Here is a 24,392-nt window from a genome sequence, read left to right as displayed (position 1 = left end):
GGGAACCACTTGTAGATTTTACGAAACATGCGCAGGGTGTGGAAGCAGCAGGATGAGACGGCGCTAACCTGCCGGTCCATTGAGAGAGATGAGTCTAAGATGACGCAGAGGGTGTGGGTGTGGTCGGTGGGGGTGGGGGCGTTTCCAAGGGCGGTAGGCCACCAGGAATGATTGATTGATTGATTGATTGATCCAGCACTCAAAGCAAAACTGTGCCCTGTGTGCAGTGGTCAGAATGAGTGCCAAGATTCCCGCTGCACTGCACTGGCATGTACTTTCACACACAGTTCACGGTATAAAATAGGGATTGATTGTGCTGATTCGCAGGCTGACCTTAATTAACCAGGGCTTTGCACAATTAGAAGAGGTCAGAGGGCACAAACATTCCAGGACAACCGTTGAGATTCAGAGATATAAGGACACTAGAGCGTTGCCCCTCTAACAATGTGATATTTGGCAAATCTGTAGTGTGTTTGTGTGCATCTCCAGATGGGCAACCATGTTTGCTATTTGTGAAGCTGCCATGCGTGCGTGTGGAACCTTTTCATTGCATTCATTACATTACAATCAGATCAGTAGAAAAGCCTTGTGGATGAGGTACAGATTCCATTACCAGTGCTGAAGCAATTTAAGCTTTAAAGTAATAAAGGCGAGAAAGGGTGATAGTGTACATGGTACCTATATTGCAAAAAAGGATTTAGGTCATTTTGTGATGCTTCAGAGATGGCTGTGGCTTAAATATGGAGGAGAATGGCTGTGAATATAGGGGCGAAGTTAGTAACCTTTCACGCAGCGCAGCACAGGCAACGCTTTTTCATTGTGTTGTGTGAATGGAAGACAGCAGAACAGCACCATAACTATTAAGATATGGCACTGTTTTCCTCTGTCCCTGTGCTGGCGCAATTTAGGCTTCTATGAGCCAACACACACATTCTAGCACCATAGGCACTGGTGTGCATGTGTGATGTCAAGCGTAGTTTTACACCTTTCTATCTTTGTATGTCTGCTGTACAGTGCAGAACACATGCAAAATTGGGAAAGGTTTGAGAAAAGATCACTTTTGGCAAATTTTATTTCTGCCTCATTGAGGAGCACATTTTTGGCACAAAGCTTGGTCTACCTTTTTAGTAGATCTGTCTTTGCGTTGAATTCCATGGGTAGTTGATTGCATGGGAATGCTCATTTACCACCCATAGAACTCTCCCTTGACACAAAGTCAGTAGTGCAAAGTAGCACTTACAAATCCAATTGAGATGTATCATTGATTTTCAATCATAATGGCCTTCAAAACCATTAAAATGTTACTATCTCAATGGGATATTGGACAGCTTCCTTTTTCCGAATCAGTCGGGTGACCCCTGGCAGAGCAGGCAGTGGTCTAGTGAACCACTGTCTCCACCCTGATGTCTTCCTAGATGGAAAATAAAATTAAAGCAGCACCAGTTCCATTAAGGAACACAAGCTTCTTTAAAAAAAGAAAAGATTCCTTTTTGGCAATTAAATAACAGGGATGGTGGTCTGCCACTCATGGCAAGTTAGTGGTGAATCCCACAGAGCAATAGCAATCGGCCTAATTAATATTCATTAGGTAGGCTGTTCTGCTTTACCTTGTGACTTAAGATTTTCCAAAAGTACACATGTACAGTGCTAAACTACAGAGAGGTTGCAATATCTGCATCTACTTTTTGGGACCTCTGTTAATACACTGGGACCCCTGTTCTGATTCGCAACACAGCTAACCTGGGCACAGAATATCTGAATTTTGTGAGTGTTCAGAAATTAAGGTCGCATGCCTGGACTCACAACCATCAACTCTCTCAAATGGACTCTGACAAAACCTCAGCCACCAGAGTCCCTTTGCCAACAGTCACAGCATCTGTGAGGGTTATCAATGGCATTTGAGCCGAAACTCACACTGCCTGTGTTACAAGTCAATTTAAGCTCTTCAGAAAAGAAGCATATAAATTTGATAGCAGAGGGCTATTGTTACTTCTTTCTTGCTTAAGTAGTATTTAAGTGTCCAATTTCTACATAAAGCTTAATGTAGGCAATTATCCTGTTGATAATCATCCCCTTTTCTTGCACCTACCTAATGATCAACTACCATGAGTCCCAAGTTATCAACCTTCAAGGGTATAGCTCATTGCACCAGCAAAAGACACTCACATCCATTATACAAAAGGGCACACACCTTTAGGGAAAAATCACCACCAAGGTCTTCATCATGAGTGGCCCAATGTTTGGGCCGAAATTTATCTGATCGGATAAAATCCGACTCCGCTAGGTTGGAATTTATTCGGTGCAATAAATAATAACAAATTAACGATTTGTCCCCAAAAATAGGGAATAAAATAGAGATGTTGGTGCCCTAGACTCCAAAATCTGCAAGGCCTAGTAATTACTGGGCATTTTTCCACCAGTACATTTGGAAGGTTTAGCCTGTTAAAATGTAGCCAATTAAACTGGGGGACTGCCGTGTTGGTCACCAAACTCATAATTCTAATATGTACAGAACCAGTAGCTTTCACACATACTGGAATTATCCGGGCCCATCATAATGAGGGCTCAAGTATCCCCACATTGCTAAAAAATCACGTAATATAACATCAAAAGGTGGCAAAATAAAAAGTAAAAAAAATCGAAAACAAACGTATTTGCAAAAACGAGTTGAAAATAAATGATCATGGGAATGAGTGCATACATTCTCTTTAAAAACTTTTTTTTACAGTTTACCACATATTGCAGTCCTAAAGGAAAACATAAGCACGTTTTTATAGTAATCTACTAAACAAATTAAAGTTGCCCACAACAGAATGTAAATTCATGGGTTCTTGAATAAAAATATTTTTCTGGGGAAGCCAATGCCAGGCAAAGTCAGTCATTGCAAAACTGCTAAATGTTAATTGGAGCCAGGGGCCTGTTCCCGTAATACCTCATTTAACTCCCACTCAACCGTAACCTCACTGTTTATTTATCTAAAACAAATACTAATTTTGTGATTAAGGCGCCTCTGTTGTGCATCTGATCTCAAAGAATTATTGCCACCTGCAGGACACTCGAAATTGAAGCCATATGCATGACCTTCGAGAGCCCTCGTGGGAAAGTCATTATATGAGCACAGAAGTGATAACAAGTTTTTTTTTAAATTCAATTACTCTTCAAAGTATATTTACGGAACGTAGGAAGAGAATGTCGATGGTTATTTTGAAAGGATGAACAGAAACCTATATATGAGTCAATCCCTTACCACAATTTTACATATTGTATTCATATAGTCATATAGTCTGAGAACTGGAGCTGCAAGACAACCCTAACCGTCTCCCCAAATTGATTTAGAGGCACCAAATGTCTCTAATAGTCAACATGTAGTTGGAAATACATACAAGTGTGTTGTTCCGAAATATTTTCAGAAGGGCTCTTATATCTGCGTTTTTCTGACATTATCGATTTGATAGTTGAAATGGATGCCACTTGCAAATAATGGGGGTATTTTCAGCTTCCTTACACAGCACTGCTGTTTCAAGGACCCTGATTTGTAGTCTGTTAACTATGAGAACTAAACAATTAAATTAAACTTAGAAACTATAAAATCCATTAATGTTTCAATTCACAGCATTAGTGGTACCTTAGGTACTACTTACAAAAATGTCATCCTAATTCTGTGTGAAATATTGTGCATTACTTACAGCCAATTGTAAGAATATAGAGAAAGATCAATACAAATATCCTTGAAGCGAAACATTGGTAGTAAATTGTTAACAGGAATCATGAAAAATTAACATAAACATATTCTCATCGAAAGGTGATGTTTGCACTGGAGCTGCCCTTAAGGAATCTACTGCCGTGCAATTATAGGCTAATCTCTGATTATCTTGGAATAGTGATGGAGAAAGGAAACACTGCAGCAGTGCTTAATTTGTAAATAAAAAGGTGCCAGTGCTCAAAGCTCTCCTCTTAAACACGGGGCTGCTGCAATTAAAAGTGCGAGCATATAATACTGAGGCAGTTGAATCCCGAAGCCACCTCGGGCCTCTTGAATCCATTTACAGCCACTCCCTGCCCCTTCAGCTCACTCTTGCAGCTTCCTGCTTTCCCCCTTTCTGGCGCTTTTTCGTTTTTCTCTTCCTCTGTCTTTCCTACATGTCTTTTGCTCGCAGTAAATGCTTGAGGCAGAAAACTAAGCGCCGGCGCTCAGAAATAAGTGCCGGTGGTCCACACCAGAAAACATCAAGCACAAATTAAGCACTGCACTGCAGCTGTTAGAGGGGTTACCCTTCTCTATAGAGAAATTTTGGTGGTATGAATGATTCAGGTGACTTTGGACCAGGGTGGTTCATAACCGCAGCAAAAATAACGTCTGAAGAGTTGGAGATATTTTTGGGCACATTTACCATTATATCACGCAAAGCGGGCAGCATGGAAACTTACTACACTGCAGTGCGTTTGTGTTCTCTCCTTGAGCTGGCACACTGAGTGCTGCTCAGCGCCATCCCAGACATTATACTGTAAGAGTGCCTGTTTTATGGGCAGGATTGTGTTTGTGCAGGAAGGGACACCTTGCTGCAAAAAAACAATCCTTGTGAGCTTTTTTGTCTTTTTCTATGCGTGCTGCAGAATGCAGCACACAAAGAAAGAGGAAGTAAAGAGGAAAAATAAAGATACACACACAATTTTGGTGCAATCCCGGGTTTACAAGTCTTTGTAAATCTCAGTTTTCATCAAACTACATAGGTGGATGCATGGAAATGCCCATGCTACACTCATGTAACACCTACCTGACGCAAAGTAATGCATTGTGATGCGCCGCATTGCATTACCTTGTATTTATTAAACCTTACAGATGGGCTTTGTGTGGCTAGAAAATGCTAGCAATTAATTTGCAGCGGGCGTGCCACAAAATGATGCAAAATCATTGTAAATCTGAGACTAAGTGGGCAAAAATGAAAAAGGCTAAGTGCCTTTACTGAATGACGTGCATGTGAGATGTATCGGGTACATGATGTGTTTGCTGGCACAAGGATGTGTATAAGCTCCTATGTAGAGGAGGGGTAGTTTGTCACTAAGGAGGTGGGTGCCAAAGTGACGGAGAAGTTGCAAAGTGGGTTGGGTGGGTGAGAGCAGGGCTGTGAGTGTAATTCTGATATTTAATTTTTTAAACAAGAACAAGGTGGTAAAGTAATTTGCAGGTACATGGTAGCATGGACATTGCTTGACTAAAATGCCAGGGGTAGGGGAAGTAATGTCATCCACCCTTAGACCTTCATGGCGTAACAGGAAATAATATCATATATATCACCTTAGTCCCTGATGACATCACAATAATTGACATTGCTGAAGTTCCATATTACCTGCATGAGTAATTTTCCAACCAAACACAAATGTCTATTTTAGACATTACCTATATGAGGGTGCTGACATGATCTTTAAAAGTGGTGGGACATAATACCTGCCCTAAATTGTAGTGAGCAAGCGAAGTAAGTGAACCAGACCTCTTCTAAGTGGGGTTCACCTTGAGAAAAGTTTATAAAAATGGGGTCAATAGCATATTTCAATGCACAATTTTCACATTTATTTTCTAAAAAGCCACGTGCTCCGAATACCCAGTCTTTAAATATTCAAAAACTTTCATGGGGTGCCAACCAGTGAATCCTGATGCCCCGAAGGAGGTGACCCCATTTTTTTCAAAATGCCCTGTGGGATATCTATCTATCTATCTATCTATCTATCTATCTATCTATCTATCTATCTATCTATCTATCTATCTATCTATCTATCTCTCAAATCGTAACTCCGTTGTGCCAGTGCAGGTTATTTTTGCCATAGCTACCTCATATCCATGGGTGCACCCTTATGCCAACATTGCCAGTTTCGAAATTTTGCAGCTATAGCCATTTATATTACACGGGTGACCTTATGTTAAAATGTTCCTCTATTATGTCAGGGTCAATATTTTGTCATGATTGCTCCGGTTATCTTCCCTTATGACAGGGATTGCCTTTTTATGTACTAGAACCAGTATTTTGTCACAGATGCCTCAGGTACTCTTACTCTCATGTCCTCGTTCACACTGATGCTGAGTCTAATCTTTCACACATAGATTCACATTCACTCACTCACATTCACTCTTATACTCTCCCATTGAAATGTCCTCACTTTTACTGACACTAATTCTCACTTATTCTCACTCACTTTGATTTCATTCTCATTGATAGTTACACTCATTCTCACATTCTCTAATGCTCAATCACACTCATTCATTATCACTGACCTACTCTCAGTCACTTGCAGTCTCTCTTACTCTCATGCAGTGATTCTTATTCACTCTGATGCACTCATACTCACCTTGAACCTGACTCATTCTCACACACTACTCACATCTGACTGTTAATCATTCCTTTCTCTCACACATATAGACACACACTCTCACAGCGCCTCCTCTGTAACTGCCCGGAGGATCTGGTCTTATGCATGTCACTGGAGGCACACATCTGACATTTTTCACAGAAAACTATATTACAGCTAGCACCAGAACCATAGAATGGGATACTTTCAAAGCAGTGACCGGGAAAGTTTGTATACAGGAAAAAAATGGGGGTTCACAAGACCCTAGAAAGGGAGATAGCAGAGCCCAAGAGTTGTGTTGCCGATTTGGGGAAGAGGGCTGACCGCAACCACGCGGTCACTTCAGCCTACATAGAAACTAAAACTGCCTATACCGCTTTCTGCAAATGCCTAATATGATTTAACTTCACAGCCCATCGGCAACATGCGCAGAGAAGGAGACAAATCCAGGTGCTTACTTGCCTAGCTCATCAGGAAGGACACCTCTGCTGGCCCCATTACAGAAATCCAATCGTACTCGGGCATGGTAGTGTGCTCCCAGAATGGGATACTGTGGAAATTCCAGGCTTATTATTCTTCTGTCAACCAGGCTCTCCAAGATGCCTTGTTTACCATAACTGGAGTCTTTCTACCAGAATTGACCATCTCACATATCACCGCTGCCACCAGGGCAACCTTAGATGCCCAAATTACAACACTGGAGGTGGCACATGTGATCCGGGACCTAGCACATAACAAAGCCCCCAGTCTCAGAGGGATGCCCCTGGAATATTATGCCAGTTTCTCCTCACTCCTCTCACCCCGTCTTGCACAGATGTTTGAAGCTGTCCTCCACTCTGGTGAGCATCCCCAGTTCCTACCCAGAATCTCTTTTGTTCTCTAGCTCCAAACCTGACCGAGATCCCACACTCTTAGGATCCTACTGCCCATAGCCATCTCTGGGGGTGATTACAAAATCCTGGGTAAAATTCTTGCTAGTAGCTACTCTCAGGTTGTCCCGGAGATCATCCACATAGACCAGAATCGATTTGTCCTGGGCTGAAGCACATCCCGGCACTTTGCAGCACACATAGAAGTGCCAAATCACCATTGTAGGTTGTTTATATTCAGGAACGGACACCTCCCTGCACATAAACAATCATTTCCTTCAATGCAGACACCCTTGCACTATGATGCAAGGATGCCTGCACTGGTAGCTATATTTAGCACAAGCACTAGGGGAAACACAGGGGTGCGCTGTATTTTTGTAAATACAGCGCATCCCTACGATTCAGAACTGATGGCGCTGCCAATTGTGGCGCAGCGCCAGTCTGCGTCAGTTCCATCTAAACATGCCCCTAAGACTAGTAAATATTTTAGTTTCTTTACCACGGGTGTGTCCACACTACAAAGGCTCAAAATGTGCAAGCATCAGTGCCTTAGATATGTTTTCAGAAGTTTCCATTTACTTTTATGCAAGTTGAAGCAGGAGCGTCCAGGCTCTGAGCCTTAAAACGTTCTATATGTAGCGCAGCATAAATAGCCATGAATGGGATGGTATGAAAGGTTGGTGGTGCACCATCACAACTGCCAGAAGGAATAGCATGTATTTTTGTAAAGGAGTGTAAATAATCCCTACAAATGTAGCACAAATTCCACTTTGAGGACAGAACTGCATGCCACAATTGATGGCTATCTTGTGACAATGTATATAGACATATGCCAGTATTTTAATATAGAACATAATTATCCAAAACAGTGACATATTGGTTTTCAGTTGAGTACTATTGCAGTACCAGACATCGAAATGAAATAGCAAACCAGGCCTCTGAAGATGTAACGAAACAACCAGCAAAGTGCATCTCTGTTCCAAGAAATTCATCCCAAGCAGTGATTAATTTGAGCTGGTGGTTGCGGGTGTGGTTCACAGATACTTATTTTTGAGGTCCGGCACTTATATTTTGGCAACAGAAATTTAAAGAGAGCAAGAGAGTGAACAACACAAAAATGGGAAAGATGGAGAAGGAGAAAGACAAAAAAGGTCACAATGTGGGAAAATCGGAACATGCCAGAGAGAAATAAAGGGCAGAGAGTACCTGGTGGTGGATTAAAGAGACATGAGGTGGATTTAAAAGTACCAGCCTTGGTATTTGATGTACCAATGTTTAATTCCACCAGCTTCAGGACAGAACAGAGTTTCGAGCATTGGCACTCTTTTTTAAACAAATTAAGCACTGGCCTAAACGGGATAAACAATTGAAAGATTTCTGGTATCTTAGGTTAAGACTCAAATAGACGAGATGCTTCTGCTCCTGCTACAGAATTCCTGGGGGTATCATCCAGTCCATAGTTCAGAAAAGCTCTGAGAAGAAAGCAACTGTTTTCAGTCTGTGTTAAGATTCGAAGGGAATTAAAGGCACACTTATTTGAGCTCTACAAGGCCCCCTTGGAGGTGCTGGGTACAGTGAGCGGAAAGAGAGAGGGGGAGATTTAACCAGCGCACGTCCTCCCAGAGATTCAAAGAACAAACACAACAAGGGCAGTGGCCTCTACAATACACTGTCTCTTTATAATATACTTCTCTGTGGTTTGCCAGGCCAGAGATTTAAAAAAAATCCTTTAAACAATGGTATTTACCAAGGACTAAAGCCTCACACACATTTAGTGTCATGCTTCATAATAGACAACTTCTCCCCACCCTAATAAGATGATAACAGTAGGGTGGACTCGCCCTCCCGAAACAGAGGGGTTCTTAAATAAGATACTGGTCAACAAAGGACCCAGGTGTAATTAGAAATACCTAGAGGTGCCCAGGTCATCATCTTTATTAGTGGGAGCCTCTGGTATAGCTAAAAACAGCAACCTTGATGGACTATGAGTCTAATGGCTCAATCCACCCAGATTAGCCAACATTTTTCTGCCCTTAACTATTGCCTATGCCAGTCATGGGCATTCTTCAGCACTAAGGATCCTAATGGACTTGCCTAATCCCTGATGTGAAATGTGCAAAAAGTCAAAACAAGGTGAAACCTACCTTGTTAGTTCACTTAATACCTAAACATAATTAGGAAAGCATTACTTATACTGTTCCAATAAAGATTTGTCCATCTAATAATTCACACATGAAAAGACATAGGGGCATATTTATTATGACTTTTGTGGTAAAGGGCAGTGCAGCAAGCCTTTATCCAATATGGCGCACTCCTGTCCTGTTCACTTCTACTGGCATCATTTTGACAGCCTAGCCCCAACGCAGGCACCAGGGTGCAAGGGTACCTGTGTTGTAGGCAGTATTGTTTTTGTGCAGGAAGGAGACCCTTCCTGCACAAAAACAATCCTGAGAGGATTTTTCCATTTTCTATATGTGCTAAATTTCATGTAGGGCACAGGAAACACTTCCCTTACGCAGAGTAACACAACAAAGCACTAATTGCTGCATTACATTACTCCAGATTTTTTAAGCCATTCAAAGACACGCAATATGGCTTTGCCTGGCTTGATAAATTTGACTTTAGGTTTGTGCCACTCTTGCACCATGCTGTGTGGTGCTAGTGCGACACGAACCAGGTCATATATACAGCCCATAGTGTCTTACTTGTAGCACTCACAAAAATACACTGCACACTACACAGCAAACACAAGTTTTATGTGAAACACTATACATGCAACACAAGTCATCTTCCCTAACTTTGGGGATACCGTGGAATCGGGTCTGGGCGGGGATGATGTCCTCTGTAGTCACACACAAAGTAGAATGGAACAGACTCTTTGTTATAGAATGCCAGTAAACCACTATACAGTGGTCCCACTCCTTTTTTACCAAAAATATTGCATAGAGGTCAATAAAGGCTTTGTCTCCCAAGTGATGTAACCGATAATTCAATAGCAAGTGGACCATCTCAGACCCTGCCACATTGATTACTATTGAAAACTACCAATAAAAAGGCCACGTTAGTACTTCATGCCCGCTAGCCCCAACCTTACGGGCAAACCATCTCATTGGTGGCAGTGGGAATCACACGCAACTCCTCAAGTTTCTAGAAGACAGTTTCTTCCCCTCTAAAATTTTTTATTGTAAAATGGTCAAAAACAAGTTGTTTCCCAGATGCTGTTGCCAATAACTAAACACCTCAGACCCTGCGATATTCATTTCAACTGTCAACAACCAATAAAAATGCCACGTAAAGTATCTCATGCCTGCCAGCCCCTACATAACAGGCAAACCATCTCATTGGTGGCATTGGGAATCAAACCCAAATCTTCAAGTTTCTAGAAGAAAGTTCCATTCCCCATGGGTCCCTCTCCCCCACCACTTACTTCATCAAGAGACACGTCATGCCTTTTCACCTAGAATGAACCCCAGGGCCAGTGATGGTACAACCCATAAACTTGTTCAAGCACTCATTTCATTGTTGGATCAACTGCTAGAGCATCCTGAACGTGTAATCAGATTAGGAAAGCGCTTCTCGTGACACGGGTGCATGACATCAAATGCGCAACCCAAATTAGAATCATGGGGATTGTAGTCACCAGGCAAACAAGCCTTGGAAAGAAGCACTGGTATGTAAACAGGGGGAAGGGCGGTTTAGAAAACAAGGGCTACAATGGTTTTCTGAACATCTCAAGTGATGTGGTATTTACAAACACAAACAAAATAATTTACCAATATCATTTGCCCATCTAAAATTGAAATAAGAAATGAATGTAAAAAACGGGGGCACGTTTCCAATGGTATTGTGGACACAAAATAAAGCATTGGTAATTGGAAAAGAAGAAAACATATATTGCCAGCAACTTATCCTAGAAGTCCATTGAAATAAATTATTTTCAACTGGAACTTATTTCAGTGGAAGCTACTCTACTGCTTTCAACACAGGGTATAAACCAGGGTGACATAAAAAAGGAAAAAATGCCTATTTCTAAATATCATCTTTTTTCATCAGCTCACCTTGGGGGCATATATGTATTGGCAGATAAAAACAAAGTATAGAGGGTAAGAGCATCCAAAGTGGAATGATGTGGACGAAGCCCATACTTGTTTAAGGTATCTTTTAATCATTCGGCTGACATATTAGGGAACTCTCACACCTATAACTCAAAATCACATCCCAATCCCTGGGATGAACACTATCACCTATTCTTGCCAATGCCTCAGGAATACAAGATTCCCTGGGGCTACTGTGTAACTAATTACCCTTGGAGCTGAGTGAAACCTATGGAATTTCGTCATTCAGCCCATGAGTGTCAGTGTGGAGTCTATAAATCCGTCTTTGTTCAAACTGCAAAAGGGGTTTTGTCATGTTTTTTCAGGTGGTTCTTAACTTCTCACTGATAACCCATTCTATATCGTTCCCATTGTGTCCTTCCTCAATGTAGCGACTAATGGGTCTGGTTGAGTATTGTTGCACCTGATCGTGCTCCGATGTTCAATTATCCTTATTCGAACACTAGTAGTTGCCATGACTACGTACATAAATTACATGGACACTTTATGATGTAAACCACATTTTTTGAATTGCAATTAGTGAGGTTTTTTAGTACCTTTTTAAACCCAGATCAGGGTCTTGTCGTAATATCAAAATAGCATCCAACTCTTACGTCAGTAGTGCCTGCATCTTCTTTGCTGCAGTCGTGATAGCCTCCTAAGTGTGTCCAATTCCTTCTAAAATTAGGGGAACTATTTCACAACACTGAGTAAATTCAGTAAGCCACTACAGTAATCAAGCAATGATGGCTATCCATTCTGTTTCACACTTCATCTCACAGATCATCTCTTTTGACACCATGATGAGGTGCCAAGTTTGGCAACCATCTTTTTGCTTCTCTTTGAGTTGGTATGATAACGAAAGTCACTCTAAAGGTGATGTTGCCTTAACATTGGCCCTTTCTAGATTTTATACTTGGGACAACAGTGCCATATGGATTCATGGTCACGAGATCCTTACTGTTGTTATTGATAGGCATCCAGAATTTCCTAGGAAATGTGTCTAATGTGTGATGACCAAATTCCTAAAAATGTGTACTTTCTAAAGGCCGTTTGAGTAAGAAGGCCCAGAACAAAATACACATCTGAATTGTAGATTGTCTGATGCAATACACTGGCAAATATAGTGTTTCTTCAGGAAACTGGCAGAAGGAAAACAATGCACATGGCCTGAGGTGAAGCACTTGAGTCATATAATTCAGGTTGCCAAATACTGCCTGGTTATGTTAACTAACTCAAATGTATTAACTTATTTCAGCAATGAAGTCTCAAGAGTAAAATAAGGCTATTTTCTTTACAATTAAAATCTCTTTAAATGAGTCCTAGACACAGCTGCCAGCTACTGTAAAATGTACAGCTTTATTGTCTTTATTGTTAGTTCTTGGCTACTAGACAGTGCATGTGCTCGCTGAAACAAGAAGTATCGTTAGCATAGAATGGGCTTAGAGCCCGCTCATTGCATAACCATTAATTGACTTCATTGTCAGTCTCATTTGCTTGCTTTTTATTTATTAACATGTGCCAGTTTTCCTGCCACTTCTTCAGTTTGTCCCTCCCCTGGAGCATGGATGTATTACAGTGCCCTAACATTGTTCGCTTTTTCAGGCACTACCTTTTCCTTGTTGTTTAAGCACTCTATGTGAGTACATGTTTTCCAGGAATTCCTCTGGTGTGCCTGTCTTCTCCACTCCCCTCTGTGATGTGCTTGGCCTTGTGTGCTCCCGTGCCCACGTTGATTTTTTGCCTGCGAGCTTCTACCCCCAGGTCCAAATGCACTCTCTCCCACCAATTGGGTTTCCTCCCCCATATTCCATGTTTCTCTCCATCTCACCTGTTTGTTCCTCCTGCTCCCTCTGCGTTGCTTCCCTCCACCCGTGCCCTGTGTGTTGCTTCCGTATTCCTGTGTTTCCTCACCACGCGTTGCTTCCACACTTCTCTGCACATATATATCTCCACCTGCTTCACCCCCGTGTTGCTTCCAAGTACTCACGCATCTGTTGTTCCCACACCTGCTTTCCAAAATTAACCCCTTTTGTCCACTTTTTTTCTTCTAATTTGCTGTTTCGAGTTGAAAAGGCAAAGAAAAAGAAAAAGAAACAAAGGTTCGTGTCATTTTGCAAGCATGTGCATGCTGGGCTGGGCTGTAACCAATAAGTTAACCTTGCACACATCATGGATGGATTCAATATTCCCTTTCTAATCAAAAATGTAAGGCTAAATATCAGCATCTATATATATTTTTTTAATGTAAATAAATAGAATTAGGGCAATCATATATTTCGATATTGCAGAAAGTCAACAGTCTCCTAATAGTCAGTATTCAATATTGCATAGTATTTAATCCGATCCAAATATATCTATACTTTGCCTTGAATTAACAGAGAACATTATGGGGGTCATTCCGACTCCCGCCGGCGGCGGTAACCGCACGCCCGGCGGGAGCCGCCGAATGACCGCGGCGGCCATTCTGGCTTTCCCGCTGGGCTGGCGGGCGACCGCCAGAAGGCCGCCCGCCGGCCCAGCGGGAAAGCGCCTTCAACGAGGAAGCCGGCTCCGAATGGAGCCGGCGGAGTTGAAGGCGTGCGACGGGTGCAGTGGCACCCGTCGCGATTTTCAGTGTCTGCTTGGCACTGAAAATCAATGTGAAAATCAATGTGGGGCCCTGTTAGGAGGCCCCTGCAGTGCCAATGCCATTGGCATGGGCACTGCAGGGGCCCCCAGGGGCCCCACGACACCCGTTACCGCCATCATGTTCCCGGCGGTGAAAACCGCCAGGAACAGGATGGCGGTAAGGGGGTCGGAATCCCCATGGCGGCGCTGCAAGCAGCGCCGCCGTGGAGGATTCCCTGGGGCAGCGGTCCTGCCGGTTTTCCGTTTCTGACCGCGGCTGTACCGCCGCGGTCAGAATGCCCATGGAAGCACCGCCAGCCTGTTGGCGGTGCTTCCGCTGTCGTTGGCCCTGGCGGTCGGTGACCGCCAGGGTCAGAATGACCCCCTATATGTGCAACGTGGCACCACCGTGTGCAAAACACAGAAGCAAAGTCACATGCTTGACTAAACACTGCTCCTCAAAAACACATCCTTATTTTCTTAAAACCTAGAAAATAAAGCCAGTCAGCGCAAGTTAAATTGAATATGCCATCCAATGCTCAAAATATTACTTTATAAATCTTCTAATTTGAGCAAAACAGACTGCAAACACTACGGGATACAACATAACATTAAAACACCTACAGAAAGCATATTTATGAAATGTATTCGCAGTTTTATATTCTTCGTGCAGCAACCTTCTAAATGTTTAATCCTGTTAAAATTAAATTACAGGTCTGGCCCAAAGAACTTGTAAACAAAACTCTCAGTCAATATATTAACTTCCATAATTCATAGCAAGAAGTAGAGTTTAGAACTAAATTTCCATCACCAGCCTACAGGCATCATCTATAGAAGCCTCAAATGTATATAGTGTGTTCCTACCTGTCTTGGGATTTATAGCGAAGAAGTTCTGAGGGTTTCCGCTTGTGATCCGGTAGGACAGTTTTTCGCTGGAAGTAGAATCTGGGTCCTGGGCCTGGATCTGCAGCACAGACACGTCTTTGGGGGAATTTTCCATCACAGCGGGATAGTAAATGGGCTCTGACGTCAGAGGCGCATTGTCATTGACGTCTTCCACTTCTATGTAGATCTCAATGGTGGAATACAGTGGGACCACGCCCCTGTCAGTCGCATAGACCCGGAGCCAGTATGCTTTTGTTGTCTCCCTGTCAAGAACATCAGCAGTATATACGACTCCTGTAAAACAAGACAAAAGAAAGCTTAACAATAATAAAATCAGGGCCATGCACAGTAAAGTACACCAGTATTTCTCTATGCAATTTTCATGAACATGTTCGCTGTAAATATTATATGTAATTCCTTTGAGACCTGTGAAAAGAGTAACGGATAGCTGCGGTTATATAAATAGTGCCTTTTCGAACATACCCAATTCACTTTTCAAATGACCTTCTGGTTTTTCTGTGTGTATATTTCTACAATACTAAAGGTACAAGCAATCCACATTTGGGCGTTTGAAACTTTAGATGATAGTACACAACTCTAGACATGGCAAAGTTACTAAAACACTGCTGACATTTCAGCAGTCATAAATCACATAATGATTTATGACTGCTGGTCAAATAATACTGCCACAGAATATGTCACGTGATTCTGCATAATTTGCCCTTCTTGTTCTATGATTTAGTCAACTCAGGCACATTGGTCCTGGTTCTGAGTTGGTTGGAATTCCGCACTTGATGATATTTACCACACTCTGTAATTACCACATATGTTAAATACCTCACCTTCATTCAAATTTGGCAGGTCAAACCTGCCAGTATTTTACAGGGAAAAACAATAGGGTATTTACCATAAGAGGTGGATTTTGGTGCGTTCGACAACAAAATCCCCTTGGTACTACCTAAAAAGTCAGAATAGGTGCCATTTATCGTACCTGATAAGTTTGGAACTCTGGGACTCAAATTTTGTCTTTTGAAATAAATAGCACATACTCCTCCGACCACCTCGGGCTTCGGGACATAATGTGGCCTTCCATTACCACATAACTGCAGTGTCTCTGGGTATGTCAGTATTGACATGTACCTCCAGTTTGTGAGGGGCCACAGCTAGTCCAGTTTGTGAAGGTCCACAGCTGGAGCACAAATACTGCTGTCTCTCACTGGAATTAGCAACCAGTACGTTTTAGCAACCAGTATGTGTCCTCACACGTCAGATACATGTGAGGACGCATCGGTGGAGACACTTCAGCCATCCAGACTGTGAACGAGAAATCAATAAGCATTTCCAATGCTTCTGGAGTAGGAGACATGCACCTACACACGTGTAGACAGATATTTCCCAGCAAAACTCTGAATCAGCCTAAATGCCATGAATCACAAATCTTTGTAGGAACCAGTTTGCAATGGTTTTCCAGGCATCAGCTATAACTAAGCAATGGTAAACTGCTGTATTAGTAGGTAGAGATAAGACAACTAGACCATGTTATTCATGCTTCATTCCTGCAGAGGATCATGAGACTAGCACATACCCTGGCAAAGAGAAGGTGCAGAACCCGCACTTATAAATCGGGCGAGTGCCAGGTACCTGCCTCATACACCACTCCAAGTCTATTGCTTTTGATCTTTAGGAGACAGCGAAAGTGAGAAACATACAGTGAAACAATGTGAAACTTTTGATGCTGGCAATATCACAAAATAAAATGATGGACGGAGTGTTGAAACGTTGAAATCGTTATTTTGCTTGCCACATCACTCCATTTCAGACCTAGCCATATGCAAATCAGTCTTGACCCTGCTGCCAAGGGGAGCAGTCCAGCCCCAACTGCCAAGCCAGGTCCTCCCTGGACAGGATTCAAGCATCCTGGGACCGGTTTCAGGGTATCACCCTTCATCAGCCAGGCTAGCTTGAATCCAGTGGTGCAGCAAGCAAAGGGCCCATGTCTGGGCATACCCTAGCCACTTAGGGCACATAAGGCAATATCACAAATTAAAAACTTTTGATGCTGCACATTGAAGGATATGGGTTGGTACACTTACTAAGCCTCTTTATGCCATATTATGGGTTTAAACATCTGCACTCTGAGCCTTTACCGAAACATGAGCCTGCTTGACACATTTTACAAATCTCTTGACACTCAGACACTCATAGTGTATCAGATCACAGTACTCTTTGTTGATGTAATCTGTGATTGTGCTCATTCCCATCCTTAATTTCCAGCGTTTCTCAATCTTTCGAAAATTGCTACCTTAAAGAAATCAACAGCAAATCTCTGAAGGCTGTGTGTGTCATGGCCCCTTTAGTCCATTTCAGGGTATTTCATTTTTTCTATTTAATTCAGGATCAATAAGAACAAAAACACGTTTGTTTGCTTTAATATTAGAACTACTAAAATGCGACAAAAATTCTGCAAATATCAATAATAAAAATGATATAATCTGGCATTCTTAAACAAGCTTCTCGGACACAGGAATAGCAATGAAATAGCTGGTCACAGGACTACACAGACCATGATAAAGTCTTTGCTGCAGGATGCGTCTGGCTCAGGGAGACTATTGACTGTATGATGTGTTCAGTAAGTGTGGAGGTCCTGCTGGAGGTGTAATAAGGGGGAAAGAGGTGATTTGTGAGTACATCTTTTCTCCACTTCAGAAGCCTAAAGACTGTTGGAAATGTGGCACACCGAGTCTGTGGTTCAATTTCATCTTGGCCTATTTGGAAAATTGTTTTGAAATTGATGTTCAAGTGACCTCAAATAGTAAATCTGCAGGGATGAAAGGACTCGCAAATTATAGTCTCTCTGTTTCCAAAAGGCAAAAATATGAAACTAACTAGCAAGCGGTATACAGTAAGTACTGTGGATAAAGAACACAATGTTCGGAGGAAAATAAAGGCAGAAGAAGGCCTTTTGACTAATTTCATGGCATTAAAAATGTCTTTTAAAATATGATCTGCTCCTCTGAAATTGGCAATTGCCAATCCTTCTATAAATTCTTGGATGTTTAGGCTTTCATAGGTGTACGCTCTGGTGCATAGTATCAGATCTATAATTATTTCTCTTAAGGGCGTCATACACATCCTCCCACATTCATATGTAATAGAATCTCCACTGAAAGGCCTGGAACAATATCTGCTGAGAGCTGGGCAAACACCATCTCACTGCCCCCACCTTAATGGGGTTTCACTGGTTAAAACAATAGGGAAGAGCTTTCAGAAGACGGAAGCATGTCAGGGTGTAATCTTACAGCCTTTGTGTGCACTGGCTGCAGGGGCAGTCTTACTCCAGGATGTCGGGCCCCATTCAAGAGGAAGCTTTGAATGGCTGTTCATTCTATCATGGCTGGGGAGTTTTGTTCCTAAGGGGATTTCCACTGGAATAGTTACTAGTAGCCATGGCAACCATAAAGTTGTGCCTCTCGCCAAATTATAGCCAAGAAACGAAAAGAACAAATCAACAATAATGCACAACCTCTTCAAAGAAAAAGAGTCAGTATACAATCACCATAAAATGGATTGCTATGCAAACAAGCATTTGCAATGCAATGGGTTTTGCATTACGTCAAGATAGAGCTATTAACTTTGTAAACTCCTAACTGGACTTTTCTTGCCACATTAAATGAAAAAAAAAACAAGTACGATTGCGCTGCGTAAAACACAGTGCAATCGCGCTGCGAAATAAAGAGAAAAAGTAGTCCAGAATCCATACAGAAAACATGGAGCCTCGTATGTTTCCAGTAGCTTACCGGTGCTCTTGAGGAGGGCTAAACACCGGAAAAGGCATGACGTATGCATGCCTTTCACGAATTAAAATAAGCGGATTTTAAAAGGCAAGCCCATGAGCCAATGAAAATGACTGACATAACATGGGTGTGGTTAAAATCCCACTAAGGTGAGCTTGGAAGAGGTACGGAACGCTTTGTGCTTGCCCCTAAAAATGACATTGTCAATGCACCTTTTAAAGCGCTGTTGTGTATATATCCAAGAGGTAATCGCTGCTTGATTTTACCCAGCTGTCTGAGCTAATAGCTAGGAATAAAATTTCTCAAAATGTTAAAATTTGAATACATTTATCTGAAAAGAATTCCAAAGGAGGTACTTCTAAATGTGCTGACATAGGCCCTCATTCTGACCTTGGCGGGCGGCGGAGGCCGCCCGCCAAAGTCCCGCCGTCAGATTACCGTTCCGCGGTCGAAAGACCGCGGCGGTAATTCTGACTTTCCCGCTGGGCTGGCGGGCGGTCGCCTTCAGACCGCCCGCCAGCCCAGCGGGAAAGAGGCTTCCACGATGAAGCCGGCTCGGAATCGAGCCGGCGGAGTGGAAGCTGTGCGACGGGTGCAGTTGCACCCGTCGCGTATTTCACTGTCTGCGCAGCAGACAGTGAAATACATGTAGGGGCCCTCTTACGGGGGCCCCTGCAATGCCCATGCCAGTGGCATGGGCACTGCAGGGGCCCCCAGGGGCCCCGCGACCCCCCCTACCGCCATCCGGATCTCGGCGGTCCGACCGCCGGGATCTGGATGGCGGTAGGGGGGGTCGGAATCCCCGCGGCGGTGCAGCAAGCTGCGCCGCCGCGGAGGATTCAATGGGGCCGCGGTACACTGGCGGGACCCCGCCAGTGGTGCCGGTCCGACCGCGGCTTTACCGCCGCGGTCGGAATCCCCATTGGAGCACCGCCGGCCTGTCGGCGGTGCTCCCGCGGTCAAAGACCGCCAGGGTCAGAATGACCCCCATAGTGTTATGTATGAGTAGTAGTTTATGTTAAATTGGAATTCTACGACTGAATGAATTCTTTGTTTTGTGAGTCTAAATAGAGGAATTACTCTTGTTATCTTCTCAGACAGTCCACCTCACATATACACCTCCCAAACTTCTCACCACTCATACCTAGTCCCTTTAATTATATTTCCTTCACCTCTTTTAACTCTTTCTCTAGGTTGTATGTCATTATATCACAGTCGAAATATTGACTTGCTCTTGCGACTCTTCCAACTCTTCCTCTGAGCTCCATGGCATTATATCGTGGTCGAAGTATTGATATTTCGTCGCAATAACAGAATGTTCCCCTCTTTGCAGCACTTTAACAAAAATAAACCTAACGTTCATCAACCCAGCCACCATCAAAGGTCACCCTTTTCCTTTTTTTAATTATTTCTGGGAGCTAATGTGATGTTTTGTTTTACACAATTTGTTGAATGCCGATCTGAAACGTTCCACCTCTCACTTGGATCACAAAGGATGCAAAAAACTATTTTTGAACTAAGATTTGGACTTTCTTTCATCTCAAGTTAATGAGCCAGTTTTTCAAAGTTTTCTTGCGTACAATTGTTAGAACTTTTATGTAAGTTTAGGATCGACCATTATGCGTAATTCTAATTATAATGTAGGCCAACAAGCAATACTTTTTAAACCAGACAAACTGCACACCAGTGAGTACTTAAATGGAACGTAAGCACAAATGTGCCCACCAAAGCACTTGCACATCAACACGGTAGTTGAGCACATAAATTCACCGGGGCAACATATTCCACTTCCTGTCCCGTAAGGCCACTTAGCAGATTGGGAAACCCAATCCCCTTCTTCATGCTCTGCCTTGATGGACCTCCTTGCATATGGCCAAAAGAACGGAAGACAACAGCTGGTCTGGCTTTCGGGCATGCTGTTGTTGCAGAGTCTTCATAGGGGTGTTGAGGTTATGGGACCTAGTTAAGGGTGGCAGGAGGCTGTGCTGTCTCCTGTTTACCTGAAACTCATGATGATTCATATGTCAGAGTGACAGGTAGTGCATTGGACCAGATATGAGTAGGCCAAATGGTCAGTGCACCAGTGTGTTTGCCTGTTGCTGCCCAACTGAGTGTCTTTTTGATCTATTGCGAGAAATTGGGTCATTGGATTGACTGGGGTGTGACCCCTGGTAAGCCACCACAATTAGTGTCAGGGTGAGACATTAGCAAATTATCCTGTGCTCCCTCTCAGGTAGCTTGGCACTGAGCAGACAGGCTTAACTTGAAGGCAATGTGTAAAGTCTTTGTGCAGCCACTTCAAACAGTGAAGACAGCACACAGAAAGGATCCCACACCAGGTTAGAGAAATAGAACATTATTTAATAAATAAAACAAGACCAAAATGACAAAAATCCAATAAGTAGACCTTCAGTTGTAATTTTTTAAAGAATAAACTGTAAAATAGCACTTAGAGGCCAAAAGCGCCAACTGGGGATATCTGGTTTAGGACAATGTTAAAAGTTCAGGCCTATTGTGATGGATTGTGGGCCGGCTACAGGGGCCCAGCAGGACCAGCTGAACCAAAGTACCTTAAATGTGGGTTGCAGAGTTCCTGATTCATTGACGATGTATTGGGCAGTTGAGGCAATGACTTGATTTCGATGAGCGCAGAGGCTGCAATGCAGTGTTTTGATGATGAGACTGCCACCAATGGGAATGCGAAGACCTTGGTCAAAGAAAAACACCACAGTGCCAGTTTCAAAGGAGATACGCTGGTTTCAAAATGAGAGGTACAACGGTGATTCGATTGTGGGTGCGCTGGTTCCGACCCACACAGTTTAAGTGATGCATCGATTTTCTCCACACAACAGCAGCGATGTGTCGATTCTGACACTGCAGCATAGGATGCGTAGGTCGTGCTAATGCAAGCACCTTTGGCCCACTTCTAAGGGTCCAGTCCTGGGGTAGCACCAGTTGGCAGAGCAGACACACAGATGTGAGAGTCCAGGAGCAACTAGCCCTGGACGTCACTCTGGATTCTGGGTTGGAGAGATTTCAGTCCAGTCCTTCTCACTCCCAGGCCAAAGGGCAGAAGGTGCAGATCAGCACAGCAAAACTGGAGTTCATAAAATAGCAGTCCAGCAGAGTGGCTGGCCTTCAACAGCATAGATCTCCTTTTTTCCTGGCAGAGTATCCACATGTCCAGAAGTTATTGAGTTGGTGGTGTCAGAGGTCATGTACTTATACCCTGTTGGGCCTTTGAAATGGGGGAGAATTAAATGACAGGCCTTTGATGTGCACAGAGGTCCTGTCCTTCCTGCCCTAGCTCCAGACTCACTACAGGTGGCTATGTGGTATGTGGACAGAACACAGCCTATTCAAGTGTATTTGAGGCTGTGCCCAGTGCCTCCCTTACATTCTGCCCAGGATGACCTATCAGAACACAGATGGCCCATCAAGTTACACCTAAGCTCCCTTTGTGTGTGGCTGTTTAGGGGGAATACATAAAGCCCAACTGTCCCCCAACCCAGACATGTGATCAGAGGCAAGCAACAGGCATCAAATGGCTAAGGCAAAAAGTGCCAACTTTCCAAAAGTGGCATTTCCAGAACTGCAATTTAAAAATGTACTTCACCATAAGTTGTGATTTTAAATTGTAATTCCAGAGACACCAAACTCGAAATGTCAAACCCTTCCAGATTGTGAATTACACTTATAAGATCTAATAAGGTAAGCACAATGTTGACCTATGGGAGAGGTAGGCAGTGCAGTGGTGAAAATAGAATTTAGAGGTGTTTTCCGTACCAGGACATGTAATACTTAAAAGTATTTATTTGACTTTTTAAATACACTGCCCTTGCCCGTGGGGCTGTCCAGGGCCTATCTTAGGAGTGACTTATGTATTAAAAAGGAAGGTTTGGGTCTGGCAGAAGGTTGATTTAGCCAGGTTGACATGGCAGTTTAAAACTGCACACACATAGGCTCTGCAGTGGCAAATCTGAGACAAATCTAAAGGACTACTTAGGTGAGAGGCATAATCAGTGCTGAAGACCCAAAAGTAGCATTTAATTTACAGGCAGTGGGCACACGTAGTGCACTCTACTAGGGACTTATAATTAATTAAATATACTAATTATGGGTACGCCAATGTCACGTTGTAGGGAAAGAGCACAAGCACTTTAGCACTGGTTAGCAGTGGTAAAGAGTGCAGAATCCTAAGACCAGCAAAAACAAAGTCTGCAAAAACAGGAGGTCTAAAGGAAAACAGTTAGGGGAAACCACCCCAAGGAAGTCTACAGGTTTAACATTTATCAAATGACTTCCTAAGCTCTCTGTGGCCTACAGTGTACCATCATCGCCCACATTGAATATAGCACCATGCGACAACAAATAGATGAATTAGTAAATTCTAAAGAAATCATTGAAGGAATTAATATTGGGTGATGTATGGATGAATGAATTAACTAAGGATCAAAGGAACAATTATATCAAATATTGAATTAATTAATTCATTAATACATTTATATTTCATCTTTATGTGTTGATTTTCCGTAACTGTTGCTATTTACAAGATGCTGGCAATGTAAAAATAGGTTCGTGAACATCTTGAAAAGTTATTCCAAAGAGCTTCCACAAAATGATTTCTTGAAGACGAGTCTTTAGTTTAGTTCACTGTGTATCATAGCACTGAAATCCCTCTTTTTAAGTATACATCTAGACACTGGCAAAAATGAAATGCAGCTTCTTTGGACGATGTTGAAAAGACAAAATAACAAACTACTCATGTTAAATTTGGACCACATTATGCTGCATAGTTTGCCTTTTCTTGTTGCATAATTGTGCCAATCCTGCCACATAATTTGTCACATAATTTCCGCAAAACTTAATTGTACATAATTCCGGTGGCTTTAACCATAACTCACCCACAGACAGACAAGCCGACGCCAAAAGCCAAAATGCACTCGTTTCCATTTCTTGTGTATTCCAGGTTGTTCCAAAATGTTTATCAAGAAATGGTCAGATGACCAGACATTTTGCCATAGCACCATCTTTAAGAGTACATACCCCTAAATAACAGACTTATCATTGCTGCAACTGCGCACCTACGCCCACAGTTTACAGAAATATTAAATTAGCACACAAATACAGGTCCCTAACATTTTCCACGGTTAGGTATGGAGTTGGCTCACCCAGAGGCAGAAAGATGACTGGCCAGCCCTGAACAAGCAGAACTTTACAAGTGAGTTTTAAGTACTGTGACTTTGCACCTAGGATGAGCTTTTCAGTGCGTCGCTGCGTTGGGTGGAAATTATACGCGTGGATCCCATAAATGTGGGACGCACTGGGACACCCTGGTCGGCCCTGCTCTTTCCCCCTGTCAGACATAATTGTTCTTCAGTCGATCGTTGCTAAGTGAACATGGACGGCTAAGATCAGGTTCGGTCACTCCTGCTTTTGCCGACTGACAGTGAATTGTCCATTGTCAGGAGCAGAGCACAAAAGGTGACCCCAGAGTCTGGTCCCTCGCGCAAAAAGACAAAGCGCTCAGTGCAGCCATTTGGTACCAGACAAACCGCAAGCCTGACCTGGAAGTCATAATTAGGTTTCCGGGTCTCCTCTACACAGTGCGCTTCAAATAAGCAAATGCGCTTGAAGCTAATACTAGGAAGAGACAGATGCAGCCATCATTAGAGAAGGGAAGACACAATCACCATCAAAGGACAACATATGCATCGCTAGTCAGCTGACGCGGCCCGGCGCGCGCCGCAGTTGTGTCTGCTGGTCTGGAAGCGCAGCAACGCTGGGGGGGTGGAGGG

The 24,392-nt window shown here is 43.0% G+C and overlaps 1 protein-coding gene across 4 annotated transcripts in view; it reads right to left on the bottom strand.

The window, feature by feature from the left end:
• The window catches only part of FAT3 (FAT atypical cadherin 3), a 651,131-nt gene that overhangs the window by 438,488 nt on the left and 188,251 nt on the right, over positions 1-24,392 (bottom strand). For all 4 annotated transcript variants that reach the window (XM_069204015.1, XM_069204017.1, XM_069204016.1 and 1 more), the window contains exon 3: positions 14,780-15,094. In XM_069204015.1, the coding sequence (XP_069060116.1) occupies positions 14,780-15,094 (315 nt within the window). The remainder of the gene's footprint in view (positions 1-14,779; positions 15,095-24,392) is intronic.

Source organism: Pleurodeles waltl, chromosome 8 (assembly GCF_031143425.1).
Source record: "Pleurodeles waltl isolate 20211129_DDA chromosome 8, aPleWal1.hap1.20221129, whole genome shotgun sequence".
Taxonomy (NCBI): Eukaryota; Metazoa; Chordata; class Amphibia; order Caudata; family Salamandridae; genus Pleurodeles; species Pleurodeles waltl.
This window is presented reverse-complemented; position numbering and strand designations above follow the sequence as displayed.